Source organism: Candoia aspera, chromosome 8, assembly GCF_035149785.1.
Source record: "Candoia aspera isolate rCanAsp1 chromosome 8, rCanAsp1.hap2, whole genome shotgun sequence".
Classification (NCBI taxonomy): Eukaryota; Metazoa; Chordata; class Lepidosauria; order Squamata; family Boidae; genus Candoia; species Candoia aspera.
In genome coordinates this window covers 22,117,612-22,133,778 of record NC_086160.1, presented here as the reverse complement: position 1 = coordinate 22,133,778, position 16,167 = coordinate 22,117,612, and the positions used below count along the sequence as shown (strand labels likewise).

The 16,167-nt window shown below is 39.7% G+C and overlaps 1 protein-coding gene across 2 annotated transcripts in view; it reads right to left on the bottom strand.

Annotated features, from left to right (window-relative positions):
* The window catches only part of FAT1 (FAT atypical cadherin 1), a 116,658-nt gene that overhangs the window by 6,442 nt on the left and 94,049 nt on the right, over window positions 1-16,167 (bottom strand). The window contains exons 18-26 of one of the 2 annotated variants that reach the window (XM_063310202.1): window positions 13,597-14,398; window positions 12,281-12,412; window positions 12,033-12,196; window positions 8,044-8,506; window positions 7,131-7,284; window positions 6,482-6,592; window positions 4,996-5,624; window positions 3,588-3,725; window positions 843-902 (exon numbers count right to left, since the gene is read on the bottom strand). In XM_063310202.1, the coding sequence (XP_063166272.1) occupies window positions 843-902; window positions 3,588-3,725; window positions 4,996-5,624; window positions 6,482-6,592; window positions 7,131-7,284; window positions 8,044-8,506; window positions 12,033-12,196; window positions 12,281-12,412; window positions 13,597-14,398 (2,653 nt within the window). The remainder of the gene's footprint in view (window positions 1-842; window positions 903-3,587; window positions 3,726-4,995; window positions 5,625-6,481; window positions 6,593-7,130; window positions 7,285-8,043; window positions 8,507-12,032; window positions 12,197-12,280; window positions 12,413-13,596; window positions 14,399-16,167) is intronic. The other variant, XM_063310201.1, reaches the window with a different exon arrangement.

Below are 16,167 nucleotides of genomic sequence, written 5' to 3'. Positions count from 1 at the left end.
GGTCCAGAGTCAACTACAGGACCCTCATAGAATCTTGCTAAAATTCACAAGACCAGATCGTTCCAGCTTTCTGACAGGGCCTTCTCCCTGACTGGCTGCCAGCACTCTCAAGTTTCAATGCCCATTTCAGCAGTCATGTAAGAGCTAGATGAAATGGGCAGGAGGAATAAACTTGAGGAGCCGGAGGAAGAGCCACTACCAAAAGAATGCTCAGATAAAAACTGAGTCCGGGGCAGAACTGTAAAGTAAGAGTCTCAGACAAGATACTCCCTGGTTTTCACGAAGGAAGCAATTCTAAGGAAACAGCGCTGAAATGATCAAACTGACTTTAACAGTGCATTTACTTTCACATATTTATGTAAGTTCATATAGGGGGAAACTGAGGTGGAGCTGCTCAACGCCATCTGGTCAATATCTCATGCATTTGGATGAGTATCTGACTTCAGACAGGTCCCTGATTGCATGAATTTCACAACGAGCTGGTCCACAGTTATCATTCATTTCATGCGTCTTGAGGATTGGGCTTCATGTTACCATTCAGATTCTTGAATTTAGTGCCATTTTAGTGTTACAGAGTCTCTGTGTGTATGTAGATGTGGACTTTTGGGAACTCAAGTCAGAACAATACAGGAGTACATTAGACATCTCATCTAGTCTCCCACCCTAAACCAATAAAGATGTCTATTTTAAAAATATATACCAAGTATATACAGCACAGATAGACAAAGCTGACACATTACTAATAAAACTAATATTGTACATTATATTTCAGTGTTTCCTATTTCAAGTACAGGGCATGCAATGTTTTACCCAGGCAGTAAATAAAAATGAAAACTATATACCTTCTTTTCCCACCAAGTCAACAACAGCATTGACAAGGTGTATTACAGTCACTAGGGAAGCTTGTAAAAAGTATGGAAGGAGTAAATTAAAAAAGAAACCTATGATTAGCAACCATTTCAAATAGCACATAAAAGTATATAAACATGAACTAACACAAGAGTTATATATTTCATAAAAATTACATGCAATGTAAAGCTTGAAACAATTCTTTATACACCCCCGCACGACACATACATCCCTCCAACCCACAAACAGATTAGCACCAGCATTGCTTCATTTCGATTATACAGAAATATTCAAAAGAATTGGTCTCTCTAATAGGATGAAAACATTTTTGACCTGCAAATATCAACAGCCAATCCTATCCACATGAATTGTTTATGAAGGTTAGTAAAACTAAAAACGGATTGCAAAGATAAACATGCACATACATTTTAGCAATTGTTTATGCTCATTCACTCTTCTTTTCATACTTGGATAAAGATTGCCAAACACATATGCAATACAGCAATTATGAATGGCACACATGAATAATTACTTCTCAACAAACAGAAGTCCTTCACTATCACTACTAATCTGTTTGGAGAAAAGTGTCCATTTACAAGGATGTGCACCATCAAGAAATCCCTACACTGCACCTGGATTCTATTTGTTCTTAATTATGTCTGAATTAGGTCTCTATCGTGTTGCAGGGAACACCTTTAGATTTACTGATACAAGAAAGTGATTTTTAAAAAGTGTGGGGAATGCCAGTCAGAGCTATTAACCCCAAGTAGAATCTGTTTTATGGATGTGTGTAGCCCCATAGCCTACCACCTGCTTGTCCACAAGCACCCATTTATCACCCATAGCCACTGTTAAGGCAGTCACAAGTATTGTGACTTCTAACATAAAGAGGGAAATAAATACAATGCAGCATATAATCCATCTTCTGTGCAGGCAAGATGCAGAGAAACGGGCGTCCTAGCAAGTGTTACGTGAAGGTTGTGGTGACACCTGGAAAACTGACAGGTAAGAAGGCAAAGTGGTAGGGATAGGAAGAAAGGATACGTGAATAATATTTCTAAGAGTCTTTGGAAAGCAAAGGGACAAGACAGAGTCTGTGTTTTTTTCCCCCACAGGATAGAATTTTCACCAGGCAAGGCAGGAGTTGTATAGGAAGCAGTACAGAATAAACAGAAGCAGTGGCCCAAAGACACTTAGGCTTAGGGATAGTGGAAACAGAGGGTGGAAAGATGAAGCATAAAGTGGAACAATGTTTCAGTTTGAGAGAGATTTAATTGCATTTCTGAATTATGCTTTTGATTTTGTATTTTATTTTGTTAGCTGTCATGGGCATCCCTACTAGATGTAAAGTGGAATACAAAACCGGATGATGTTGATGTTGACAATATCAAAAAAGGAAGTGTGTGTTACTAGAGGTAGTGGGACACAAGAAAACAAATCACAGCTAGAAAGCCAAACTGTGGAGAGTGGGAAATGTTTTGATATAAGCAGCCAAATTGCTGGCTTTCTCTATTTCTTCTTAATTATTATCTGAGCAGGCTGTGTCATGTTTGTAGCCACACAATACTTTCAGCTGTAGTCCGCAGTTATGATATTTATCACGTATTCCTTTCTTATTATGCTGTATTATATTAACATATTTGGAAACAGCATCCACATTTACAGAAATTTACACTAATTTCTATAGTGATAAAGGAAAGGAACACATTTTGAATCTTCTAGAAGTTTACAAAAATAGTTTCACCATCTACTAAGAACTACTTACACACACACACACACACACACACACTTCATTAAAAGAGCCAGTGATCAATAACATTACTTTTTTAAAGTAATAAAAGGAAGTTTTAAGAATCTTTACCAGAAAAATGTATTTCAAGATATACATATTTATGAAAAAAAACATTTACAAAAATGATGTTAAAAAAGCAGGCTTTATAGTAATTAAAGGAAAAAATACTTAAGCCCAAGTCAAATTTAAAAGACAACTTTGCTGGGTATATTTGATGGGTCAGGCAACTTTCAGAATGTTTTCTTGTTAAGATTATAGACTAGGATCTGATTCTATTAAGTGGAATATTTTTAATGCATGAAGAGCACATTATGGCATGATAAAGAGTAAATGCATATTTATTCCTTATCGTGGCATAAAGCAGATTGCAAGACATGTATAATAAAGCCCCGCTGGACAACTTCCTTCATTACTCATGTAATCAGACTTACAAGCAAATCCCTTAAACTCTGCTTTCACTCAGTACTGCTCTGGTCCATATGGGAGCTGAGGCAGCAGCAAGGGAGAAAAAAGGAAACAAATAAAGCTGTAATCCAATTTTTAGACATTTTAAAGCCTAACATTAGCATCAAACTGCTAATGTTTATACTTCCAAATGATTACTTTGCAGAGGAGTTATTTAGTCATATCTATGATCAACTACTCATCAAATTAATATACAGTAACTGGTTAACTACTTTACCGAGCCAGTCTATATTATGTGGAACACATACATTCCTATAGAATATTATGATATTGGTAATGTTAGTGTAAAACTAACATTACCACAAGTTAGTGTATCTTGTGATAAAAGGTAAAGAGATGGCAGTCTTCCTCAACTTGATGCCCTTTAGATGGTGTTGCACAAATCGCACAATGGAAGTTGTGATTCTACACATTTGGAGGGGCCCAAGCTGCGGAAGACTAAGATGCAGCAATGATGAGTAAGGATCTGTTGTGTACCTACCATTGTCATCACACGATTCTGATTGGAACGAGCTGAGTGACTGGACCTCAGACACACTTTCTCGAGCACTGTAAGGCTGAGAGACTTTTTCTTCCAGAGGCTTCTTTGGCAGGCAGGAATCAAGATCAACAACCTTAGCTAAGAGGGAAAAAACCCCCTCAAAGTAAGTATAATTAGAATAAAACCAATCTACCCCATAAAAATTGTGCAATAAATATAAAAGGAATATGAAAGACATTCTTAAGTCTGATTAGGTGTGCCTTTCTGTGGATCTCAGCCAGCCTTAATGAACAGAAGTAGGGATGGGAGTAGAAATTAGCTAGATACAAACAATGCATTCCCACATAGAACCCAACGGTGGGGTGAACAGATCCTTCCTTCTCCAAGTTGCGCTGGAGATGTAAGTGACCAGGTGATAGTCCACAGGAACAACATTAGGATCAGTATTGCTGACAATTGCACTGTACTTATGACCTCTTCCCCTATTGTGCACTTAGGGATGATGGCTATTCCCAAACTTAAACTGTTGTTATGGGGAAATGCCAGAGAAGGAGAAAAGGGTCTCTTTTTCTTTCCCTTCCATCTGAAACACCCCATAGCCCAGGGGAAAAGGAATTCTTTAATTTCATGGCTTGCATCTCCCAAATCCTATGTCCCCTCTTAAAGGATGCATATTATAGAACAGTTAAAAGGTTTGAGCAGTCAATATTTTTCATTCCTCCCTGTTCCAACCTTTCCTACTCCATGGCGCTCTCAACTATAAATTCAGTTAATAGTCACAGTATGCAAAACTTACATTTCCATTAGATTCTTTTTTAGCTTCTCAATGGCAGAGCTGAGAACTATAAAATAACTCTTATTTTAATATATCTGAAACTGGGAAAGTAGCACGTTCCCTTCTGCTCTACAAAAGCCAGCATTAAAAACAGGAATTTCTGTCCTTAGTGTTCCATATAATCCATAAGTTTCCTCTCTTGTTAATAAAATAACTACAATTTTCTTATTTCTATGCTACTAAAACTTGGAATCTCATAAATCTTTGTAGATCATTCTGCACGGACGTGGGGAAGGGAGGAAATGCTTCTTTACTTTTCCCTGAAGTGTATACATATCTAGCTTTGAATATCCAGGAACCTTTCTGACTATACAGAAAAGAGTTTTTTTTTAGTTTTGGATGATCACATTTTGCTTGCATTCAACCATCTAAGTTAACTATCAGAGGGAATAATTTACTACACAATGTAAGTGGTAAAAAAAAAGTGACTTCTTACTTGATGTTTGGCTTAGATTCTAAATTGCCACTGGTTACTTTATTCCTAGTCTATGAACTGATAACTTTTATTGGAAAGCACATGTCTCAACATCCTACTAGCAAACCTTGTTTAATAGAAATAAAAGGAGCACTTACTATCATAATCAAAGTCCCAGCTGGGTTTCTGTATTGAATCACTGTCTGATGGAGAATTGGATGGAGGAGGCGGCGGCAAATTAGGAGCTACACTGCAAACAGCCACAGTTTTTCTATGACCATGTACAGAGTCAGGGTTAAAAGTGGTAAACTCTGGATGTTCTGGAATAGTGGAACCTTCAAAAGAATTTCTGTCCAAGTTGTTCCTAGAGTCACTTGGAATGCTTGGAGTGTACGAAATGGGGCGTACAGGCACCTGAGGTGGAACGTCAGAATAAATGTTCTTATTCAGTTTGGAATCAAAGTATGGTCTTTGCAAGAAAGCTGTTGTGGCTCCCAGGTGTTTGTCTTCTGGTTCTGGAGGGCCTTTCCTCTTTTTTCTGGTCATTCGGCGACAGAAGACAAAAACTCCCACTAGTACTAAGATGGCCACTATGAAAATGATTATTCCAATTACTTCTGCTAAGCCAATGTTCCAGGAAGTCGAAACATATTTATTAAGGACCTCAACACAATGTTTTCCGCCAAATCCATGACTACAGTTACAATTATAAGCACCATACGTATTCTCACAGAGAGCACCATTCTGGCATGGGTTTTCTGTGCATTCATCGACATCAGTTAGGCACCTGTAAAACATTAAGAGATGATGGGGTCTGTGAATACTAACAGCATATTATCCAAGTTACACAGTCTCAAGTTTATAGATATCAGGATTATGAACAATCTCATAATACAACTGGTTTTGTTTTTTTTAAAATCCATTCAACTGTGTCCTATTCTTGGAGACTGCCTGGACAAGTCCTTGCAGTTTTCTTGGCAGGTTTTTAAGAAGTGGTTTGCCATTGCCTTCTTTCTAGGGCTGACAGAGAGTGGCTGGCCCAGGGTCACCCGGCTGGCTTTTGCGTCCAAGAAGGAACTAGAATTCATTGTCTCCTGGTTTCTAGCCCGATGCCTTAACCACTACACCAAACTGGCTCTCAATATAAACTGTAGTGGGCTGTAAATAAGCTGAGCTACTGAAGGGGAAAAAGAACAATATAAATTTACTTTTTTGGCCAATCACAGCATAGCTAGAACCTGGTCATCCTATTGTACCCAGCCACTTTCATTAAGTTCCTCTTCCATTCTGACCCACTTTCCCAACTGGTCTGCAGCCATCCCAACAAGCAAGTGGGAGATACGGTTCTTCTACTTTGCTTTCTGCAATCTGGGGACTATTACTTGGAACATCTGAGTGCTCCACAAGTAGCTCTTGGGAAGAATAATTTCAGGACCACTGCCACTGCATTAACGAACGAAAGGTTAATCTCCAGGATCACCTTCATAGTTAGAATTTATGTTACAGCCTCTTATGATAGAACTAAGCTTTAAAAACGTGTAGGTAACATTCTAGGCCACTTTCCCCCCTCCCTTTTGTAATTATTTTTATTCCACAAGCTATAATGCTCAAGTGTAAACTATTAAATTTACAAAAGCTACCAACCTCTCTCCATGAAAACCAGTTTCACATTCACAAACAGGTCCATCCAAGCTATCAATACACTTGCCACTGTTCTTACAGGGGTTGTCTTTGCAATATGGACCTATCTGACACCTAGGGGGAAAAAAATAGTTAATCACTTCCTAAATCATCCATTCAAACCCGATGAGCTATGAATCTACTGAGGTGCCAACTTCAGCATGTCCAGCCAGAAGGTTGGGAAAATTATTGTGTGTATTAAATGGCATGAGTCATAATATGATTCCAGGATTATTAACATTTATCCTGCCTCTGCATGTGCCCAAATACCATAAATAGGTATGATATCATGGATTTCAACTGCTTTTCCACAATTCCTGCAGGACAAATCTTGATTTCCCAATAAACGTGCATTCTACAAGAGCCACAGCAAGCTTTGACTCTCCCTGAGAATGAGCGGACAAGAGAAGCCTGTCCTATATTGTTCTTCACCTCTTCAAACATACATGAAAGAAAACTTCCTTCTACTTTAAAAAAAGGAAATGGATGCAATGCTCACACAGATCATTCTCTCAAAGTACACATGCAAGCTGAGAATATTACAGAGGTAATACTCTGAAGACAAAAGTACTGGTGATGAAATTTATTCCAACAGTTAGAAAAGGCTTCATACCTCTGACCTGTATACAGCCCTCTGCACTGGCAGATGAATTCATCATTGATGGAAATACAAGTGCCACCATAAAGGCAGGGATTGGAAGCACATGGGTTGACGTTTACTTCACAATGTGTACCCATAAATGCAGCTGCACACTTACAATAATAACCTGCAATGAAAACCCCATATGAAAGCATGCCACAGCTCTCACAAAGCAAAGCAAATCTTTTTCTGCATTGAAAAGACAATAAATGAAACCCCAAACTAGCAAACCTGGATAAATTTCTAACTATAACTTAGGTGGTTATGTTTTTATCATTATTTTATTGTAAACCACCCAGAGTCCCCTGTTGGGAGAGATGGGCAGTGACATAAATTTAATTAAATAAAAAATAAATTAATCAATTAACCAGAGTGCACAGAAGTACAGCACAGATGCACCCACTCTCCTAAAAAGATGTAAAGAACCAGACAATAAAGCTTAATGATATCTTACTATAGGATCAGTAAGTGTAACTATGATAACCATTTCAGAAATGACCATAGTATCATAATCAAAAGGACGTAATAAATTCTACTCATTTTAAAAGGTTGAGGGAGTATGAAAACTTTAAATGCTGAAGTATAATACAGTAATTATAGTACAGATGGCTTTACTCTACTGGCATTTTGAAAACTAGACAGAGCAGTGTTGATCCAGTTAGGTTAATTTAACTGCATGGCACCTGTGATGTGTGAGTTTTTAAAAAGTTGTTAAAATAAAAGACATCTTCACTTGCTTTAGGGGAAGCCTGGTGTTAGACTATTGCTGGAAATGAATTCTAAACAGCTAATAGAAAGTTGTGATGGGAGAAAGTGGTCTTGTACAGTGTTTACATTTATGTCCATACAAAATAAAACAATGCAAAATACTAACAACAAACCTCACCTCCGGTGAGGAGTGGACTACAAATGCCTCCATTCTGGCATGGACTGCTTGAACAATCCTCCATAGTTGTCAGTAAACATCCAGGAGATACATCCACAGATTCTTCCATTTGAGCATAACTCCGGGGTTTGCTACTCAGGGGCAGTTCTTGACCATTGAGTACAATGGAATCCATACAGCCTCTGAAGCCATTGCTAACCTGGGGGCTCCTTCCATGTCTCATACCCTGCTGTCGAATATGACCACCAAAAAATACATGGTTATCTAAATTCAATGTCCTCAGAGTACCAGGGGCAATACCAGAGGCAGTGTGTACCCTATCTAGAATCAGTTTAGCATAATTTCCATCAACTTCAAGGGATACTGAATGCCACTGGCCATCACTAATTTGAATGCTCTGCACAGACACAATTCCAGGACCACTTCCACAGTCAAATTTGTACTGAAGTTTCCCGTGGTGGATCTAAAAAAGAGAAGAAAGGCAACAATTAGCTATGAAGATACCTTACTGGCTCAACTTGCAGGAATGCCCAATATGATACAGCTTTCCCTGATGTGACCCCCTGAATTCTTTGAGAACTACAACTCCTAGATTTCCCAATTCAGTATTAAAACCTGTTGTCCCAACATATCAGAGGGCATCAAACTGGGGATACATCATATAATGGTAACTCCATCTGACACCACTATTGGTATTCAAAATGAACCCAGCCTGGTTCCTTAGTCACTACTTGACCTGGATGGAAGAGAGTGGGTTGCTTGACCATTCTTAGTAATACTTACGAAGGCAGAATAAACCACTATATATGTTGCTATATAATCACTACACTGTAGCACATGTGGAGTACAAACTAGAATCGTCAAATATAAAAATATTTACTCCATGGATGAATACAAACTTTCTATTATTCAATAATAAGGAATTATTTTTAAACAAGCAATGCGCAGAAGTGGAAGAAGACAATAGAATAGGAAGGACAAGAGACCTCTTCCAGAAAATTAGAAACATTGGAGGTAAATTCCAGGCCAAAATGGGTATGATCAAAAACAAAGATGGCAAGGACCTAACAGAAGAAGAAGAGATCAAGAAAAGGTGGCAAGAATATAAAGACCACCTGTATAGGAAGGATAACAATATTGGGGATAGCTTTGACGGTGTGGTCAGTGAGCTAGAGCCAGACATCCTGAAGAGTGAGGTTGAGTGGGCCTTAAGAAGCATTGCTAATAACAAGGCAGCAGGAGACAACGGCATCCCAGCTGAACTGTTCAAAACCTTGCAAGATGATGCTGTCAAGGTAATGCATGCTATATGCCAGCAAATTTGGAAAACACAAGAATGGCCATCAGACTGGAAAAAATTAACTTACATCCCCATACCAAAAAAGGGAAACACTAAAGAATGTTCAAACTATCGAACAGTGGCACTCATTTCACATGCCAGTAAGGTAATGCTCAAGATCCTGCAAGGTAGACTTCAGCAATTCATGGAGCGAGAATTGCCAGACGTACAAGCTGGGTTTAGAAAAGGCAGAGGAACTGGGGACCAAATTGCCAATATCTGCTGGATAATGGAAAAAGCCAGGGAGTTTCAGAAAAACATCTATTTCTGTTTTATTGACTATTCTAAAGCCTTTGACTGTGTGGACCATAACAAATTGTGGCAAGTTCTTAGTGGTATGGGGATACCAAGTCATCTTGTCTGCCTCCTGAAGAATCTGTATAACGACCAAGTAGCAACAGTAAGAACAGACCACGGAACAACGGACTGGTTTAAGATTGGGAAAGGAGTACGGCAGGGCTGTATACTCTCACCCGACCTATTCAACTTGTACGCAGAACACATCATGTGACATGCTGGGCTTGAGGAATCCAAGGCTGGAGTTAAAATCTCTGGAAGAAACATTAACAATCTCAGATATGCAGATGATACCACTTTGATGACTGAAAGCGAAGAGGAACTGAGAGGCCTTATCATGAAGGTGAAAGAAGGAAGTGCAAAAGCTGGTTTGCAGCTAAACCTCAAAAAAACCAAGATTATGGCAACCAGCTTGATTGATAACTGGCAAATAGAAGGAGAAAACGTAGAAGCAGTGAAAGACTTTGTATTTCTAGGTGCGAAGATTATTGCAGATGCTGACTGCAGTCAGGAAATCAGAAGACGCTTAATCCTTGGGAGAAGAGCAATGACAAATCTCGATAAAATAGTTAAGAGCAGAGACATCACACTGACAACAAAGGTCCACATAGTTAAAGCAATGGTGTTCCCCGTAGTAACATATGGCTGCAAGAGCTGGACCATAAGGAAGGCTGAGAGAAGGAAGATCGATGCTTTTGAACTGTGGTGTTGGAGGAAAATTCTGAGAGTGCCTTGGACTGCAAGAAGATCAAACCAGTCCATCCTCCAGGAAATAAAGCCAGACTGCTCACTTGAGGGAATGATATTAAAGGCAAAACTGAAATACTTTGGCCATATAATGAGAAGACAGGACACCCTGGAGAAGATGCTGATGCTAGGGAGAGTGGAGGGCGAAAGGAAGAGGGGCCGACCAAGGGCAAGGTGGATGGATGTTGTTCTAGAGGTGACGGATCGTCCTTGGGGGAGCTGGGGGTGTTGACGACCGATAGGAAGCTCTGGCGTGGGCTGGTCCATGAAGTCACGAAGAGTCGGAAGCGACTAAACGAATAAACAACAACAATTGTTCAATAAAGCAGAGTTAAGTTGCTGAGTGTTTTACTCTTGTATAGATAGTCCTTGGATAACGACCACTCGTTCAGTGACCATTCGAAGTTACAATGGTCTTGAATGAGTGGCACTTAGAACTTGTCCTCAAAGTTCTGGCCGTCCCAGTACCCCCACGGTCACGTGATTGTGATCTGGGTACCTGGCAACCAGCTGACACAATGGTTGCATCGTCCCATGGTCACATGATCATCATTTGGGACCTTCCCTGCCAGTTTTCCACAAACAAAGTCAATGGGGAGGCCAGTAGGGAAAGCTGCAAGTCGCTGGGGTTAAGTCTTCCACATTTGGCAGCAGCCACCCCAAGTCTCACTGTGCTCGCACCATGCCAGCCTCTCACACACTCTCTCCTGGCCCACAGCAGCCACCCCAAGCCTTGCTGCACTTGCACTGCACTGGACTTTGTGCCCCCCTGTCCATCCCACATCAGTCACCCCAAGCCTTGCTGTGCTTGCACCCCACTCCCCCCACTTACCTGCCTGCCAGCCTGTTTGAGAGCCCCTGGAACTTGCAACTTCCTGTTGACTTCCCCACAGACTTGGTTGGAAGCCAACAGGAAGTTGTAAGGAGGTCCTCGCTTAACAGCAACGATGGGGACTGCTGGGATTACCATCACAAAGAGATGCAGTCACATGACATTGCACTTTATGACCACATTGCTTAGCGACAGAAATTCTAGTTACTGCCGTTAATTCATGTCTGATTTTTCATACAAGGGGATTTTTAATTACTAATTTCTGGTATTTATAAACTTTACAACTTAATTATCGTGCTTTATTTCTTCCTGCAGTAAAATGACAATTGATAAGCAGAATAATGTCTGAATATTTAAAGATCTAAGCTTTTTGTCTATGTGTCATGATTAATGCCACTTATAATTTCTAGTAATTGCTGGACAATTCTCAGTAATTCCAAATCTTTGGTTCATTTTTCCCCTCCTCTTTATGTATTGTATTTATTTTTCCACAATGCTTCTTACCTGTATTATAAAGTACTAATTGGGAGTAAATTTGCTTGAAAGTGTTAACAGTTTGGAAGGTTAAACTACATGTTCCAAAAAGCATTAAATATTTTGCTAACCATCTAAAGCATTTCACTTGTTAAAACAGGTTGTTCTCCTAATGTTTAAGTTACGGGAATTGAATAAACGATTCTAAGTCTGCAACAATTTAGATTTAAATTAAGAGTCAGAATGAAATGCAGGAGGTTTCCTGTTAATTAAAAGGTTTCAGAGTTTGGAGCCACGTACCTCTAAAATACTATAGTCAGTTCCTCGGGCATACATGACAACTGCATGAGTAGAATATGTTCTGAGTCTCATAGTGAGCTTCATTTCCTCTTTGTTTTCATTTTCCATGAGGCGGTACTTCACATAACTGTTTCCAGTAAAAGTCATTGCTTGTCCAGAAGATACTTAAAGTAAAGACCACAAATCAGGGTTTAAAACTGTACACGTTGTCTGAATTACACAAAGAGGATTACAGGATAAAACCTTACCAGGGCACTGGGTGGCAGTGTTTCCATCACAAAAACAAGTGTACTTCTCTTCCTGAAGGTCGGCTAAGCATTCGGTACCATCAGGGCACGGGTTTCCCTCACAAATGCTGTTCACAAGCGGGCACCTTCCATCTGGGCAATACATAACAGAGCACAGCTTTAGTTTTATTCTGGTCTCAACTCCCCACCCCACCCCTCAGCAATTCTTCAAGCAGGAACACCTAACCTCTGATCCTAATTTTGCTCAGTGATGAAAATGATAGCTGTCAGAAAGCAGAAGAAAGGGGAGCATGCCAGCCAGACAGCAATCATTCCATCATTCAATTGTAAATTGCTATCAGATCAAATTCTGCTGGGAAAATTACTCACCCGAGATGGCACTCTTTTTTCCTATCCCTCTGCAGAATTCATAAATTATGTTACTGTATATAGGTAAACCATATACTGTTTACCATTTTCAAATCCCTCAGAGTCAGTAGGCCAAATTTTCTAGGAGTTGCAATTCTCTAGTCACACTATTAAAGTAAGTTTTCTGAAAGGCTGCACTGGATATCCTTTAGGACAAAATTTCTAGCTGTGAAAGCCATCAAGATAAACAATAGGAAAAAAAATGGAACTCTTAAATGTTTGAGAGACTCCAAATATGCTGGGACAACTTTGCCTAGAAATTACAGCCAGCATGATTTGGGGGAAAGGGTACCTACAATAGTGAGGTGAAAAGCAGGAGCTCTCCACTTTACTACTGTTTTACATCTTGCTCAATATCAGGTTACACTTTTAATTGTGGCTGTTAAATAGGATGGAGTCAATTGACAGGTACTCCTCACTTAACAACCACTATTGAGACTGGAATTTTGGTTGCTAAGCGAAGCAGTCATGAAGTGAATCTGACCCATTTTACAACCTTCTTTATGGTGGTCGGTAAGCAAATCATCACAGTGATTAAGTGAACCATGTGATCGTTAATGAATCATGAAGTTTCCCCATTGAGTTTGCTTGCCAGAAGCCGGCTGGGAAGGTTGAAAATGGTGATCGTGTGACCATGGGATGCTGCAGTGGTCATAAAAGCAATCTGGTTGCCAAGTGCCCAAATTGTGATCATGTGACTGCAGGGACGCTGTGACATTCATAAGTGTGAGCACCAGTTGTAAGTCATTTTTTTCAGCACTTTCCTAAGTATGAACCATTACTAAATGAATAGTCCTTAAGGGAGGATTACCTGCGTACTACAATTTATACAAAGAATATTTCTTTTACTTCAGTTATTACTTTTCTGCTTAAGAGCGTAGAAAGTTCATTTTCTACCTTGCCCTTACCTTTACAAAGGCAAACAGCACTTCTGTGGTGATGCGGTGTGACAAAACTCAGTCTGGCCGTGCTGTGGGTTGACATGATTTTCCCATCTACCATCACTCTTTCTTCACAAAATTTCCAAGGGCAATCCAAACCCAAGCAGAGTTTGTGGAAAACCTTAAGGATTTGGACGCCTGAGATCTCTTCAAGATCAGGCACAGAGGAATTTATCTTGTGGAGCAAGGCTCTGGCTGAATGCTGAGCAGCAGCAGTCTTTTCAACGAACAGCAGTACATCAAGGTTCGATGGGTGATCGGAAGGTTGCAAGCTAATTATCTGAATATCATTTCTTCTAACTCCCAAGCAGGTCCTTAAAGCTCTTTGAAAATTGCGCCAATAGTCACCAATGAATTCCTCTGGGGCAAGGTTGGCAAACTGAAAAGCTATGCTGTGATTCAGCAATTCTTGTGTGACCTGTTTGATATGTACTGCAATGACAGCAGCAGTGGTAAACTTTCCATCTGTAACAGTAACATTCAAGGGGTATTGGCCTACATCTAACCTTTTGTGAGCAATCAGCTTGCCTCCAGTGCTGGAAACACTGAACAAGGATTCCATCTGAGGATCCAGCCTGTATGTCAGAGTATCATAAACATCTTGGTCCGTTGCATGCACTTTCCCAATGACACCACCAGCATATTCTTCGCCAAAGGTTGTGATAAAGATTTCTAAGGGCAGGATTGCAGGAGGATGGATACTTTCCTCAATGACTTTAATGTCAACGTAAGTCACAGAAGACAACTGAGGCCTTCCACTATCAACCACCTACAATAAACAATGAATTTCTACTCAGTTGAACTTGCTTTTAACTTAAAGCACTAGAAGATCTATGATACAGGCACTTTTTACAAATATAAAGGACTAATGAAGGTTACATAAAATGTAACTTGAGAGAAGCATTACCAATTAGCGGCAAATATCTGTCATATTTATCCAGTTCAATCTGCTTTCAGTGTCTCAACTGTGATCAAGAACTGTTCAATGCACATATGAAACTCATTACTGGCAAAATCTCTAAAGAAATGCCTGGGCAGGGACAGATGACAATCAACTGTTAGCTCTCTGGAGGATAGGACACTGTTAGGATTTCTGATTCCCAGCTTTTGAGGAACAACAATTGGAAAATGGACTACTACTCAAAACTAAGCTCATTTTTCAGTAAGTTCCTAAGTTGGCAATGCATAAAAGAGAAGCTCATTTTAAATGTAAACCCTAAGGTATTGTTTTCGAGCTCAGTTAGTGGATATTTAGAGTCTGCAAAAACAAAGCAATTCATTAAATCTGAAATCATTGCTCATTCTTGGTCTACAGTACTCAACCTGGCAGGCAAATGAGGTGAGTTCCATTGTCATAACTGAAAATGGAAAAGTTTACTTTGTGTGGCTGGAAGACCCAGCAATAAAATGCAACTTCTGCCTATTCTGAGGTTTCAGCAACACCTATTTATAAAAGCTTTTCTGATAAAACCGTACACCTTAACTGCCTCCTCAAAACTGTTTTAATATAGTTTAATTAATTTATTTTGAAATCAATATGGTAAAGTGGTATAAAATACTCGTTATAAACCTTTATAGGAAAGGCATGCTCTTTAAATATTTGAAACACTTATACATAGTAAAAGTAGACTTTGAAATCACGAATTCAGAATGTTCTCTAAGGCAGTAAAAATGATCAAGGACGCAATAGCAAATCCCAAACAGCAGATGGCAGTTGGAATGCTCCTTGTTCTTTCAGAATGCAGAGCTATTCTTGTTCAAACTCAATGAGTCCTACAGTAAACTATTCCAGAAATGAATGAATGAATTTATTTATATTTATTTATTTAATTTTTATCCTGCCTTTATTATTTTTATAAATAATTCAAGGCAGTGAATACTCCTCCCTCCTGTTCTCCCCACAACAACCATCCTGTGAGGTGGGTTGGGCTGAGAGGGAGTGACTGGCCCAAGGTCACCCAGCCGGCTTTCATGCCCAAGGTGGGACTAGAACTCACTATCTCCTGGTTTCTAGCCCGTTGCCTTAACCACTAGGCCAGACTGGCTTTCTTTTCTTATTATTTCTTAATAATAATTACAAAGCCTCCTCTTACAATTTCCTAAATATGTTATTACGTACTTCATCAGAATCAGAAATCATTTATTTTGACATCATGTAGGAATTTCTTCTTTAGAATCTGGCCTGAAAGGGAATGGGAGGCTCTACCCATGTTATGGTGCTATTTATGTACAAAGGCCATTGATCTGGGGATGGCACATTCTGGACAATGTTGTAATATTGTTTTCTTCTTCATTAATATGCCTATACTGATGTTCAGGGGTGGTGAAAGGTTCCCTGTGCAAGCACCGAGTCGTGTCTAATCCTCTGGAGGGACACTGCTTTCGCAATGTTTTCTTGGCAGACTGTAGCGGGGTGGTTTGCCATTGCCTTCCCCAGTCCTCACCTTCCCCAGCAAGCTGGGTAATCATTTTACTGACCTCGGAAGGGTGGAAGGCTGAGTCGACCTGAGCCGGCTACCTGAGAATCCAGCTTCGGCT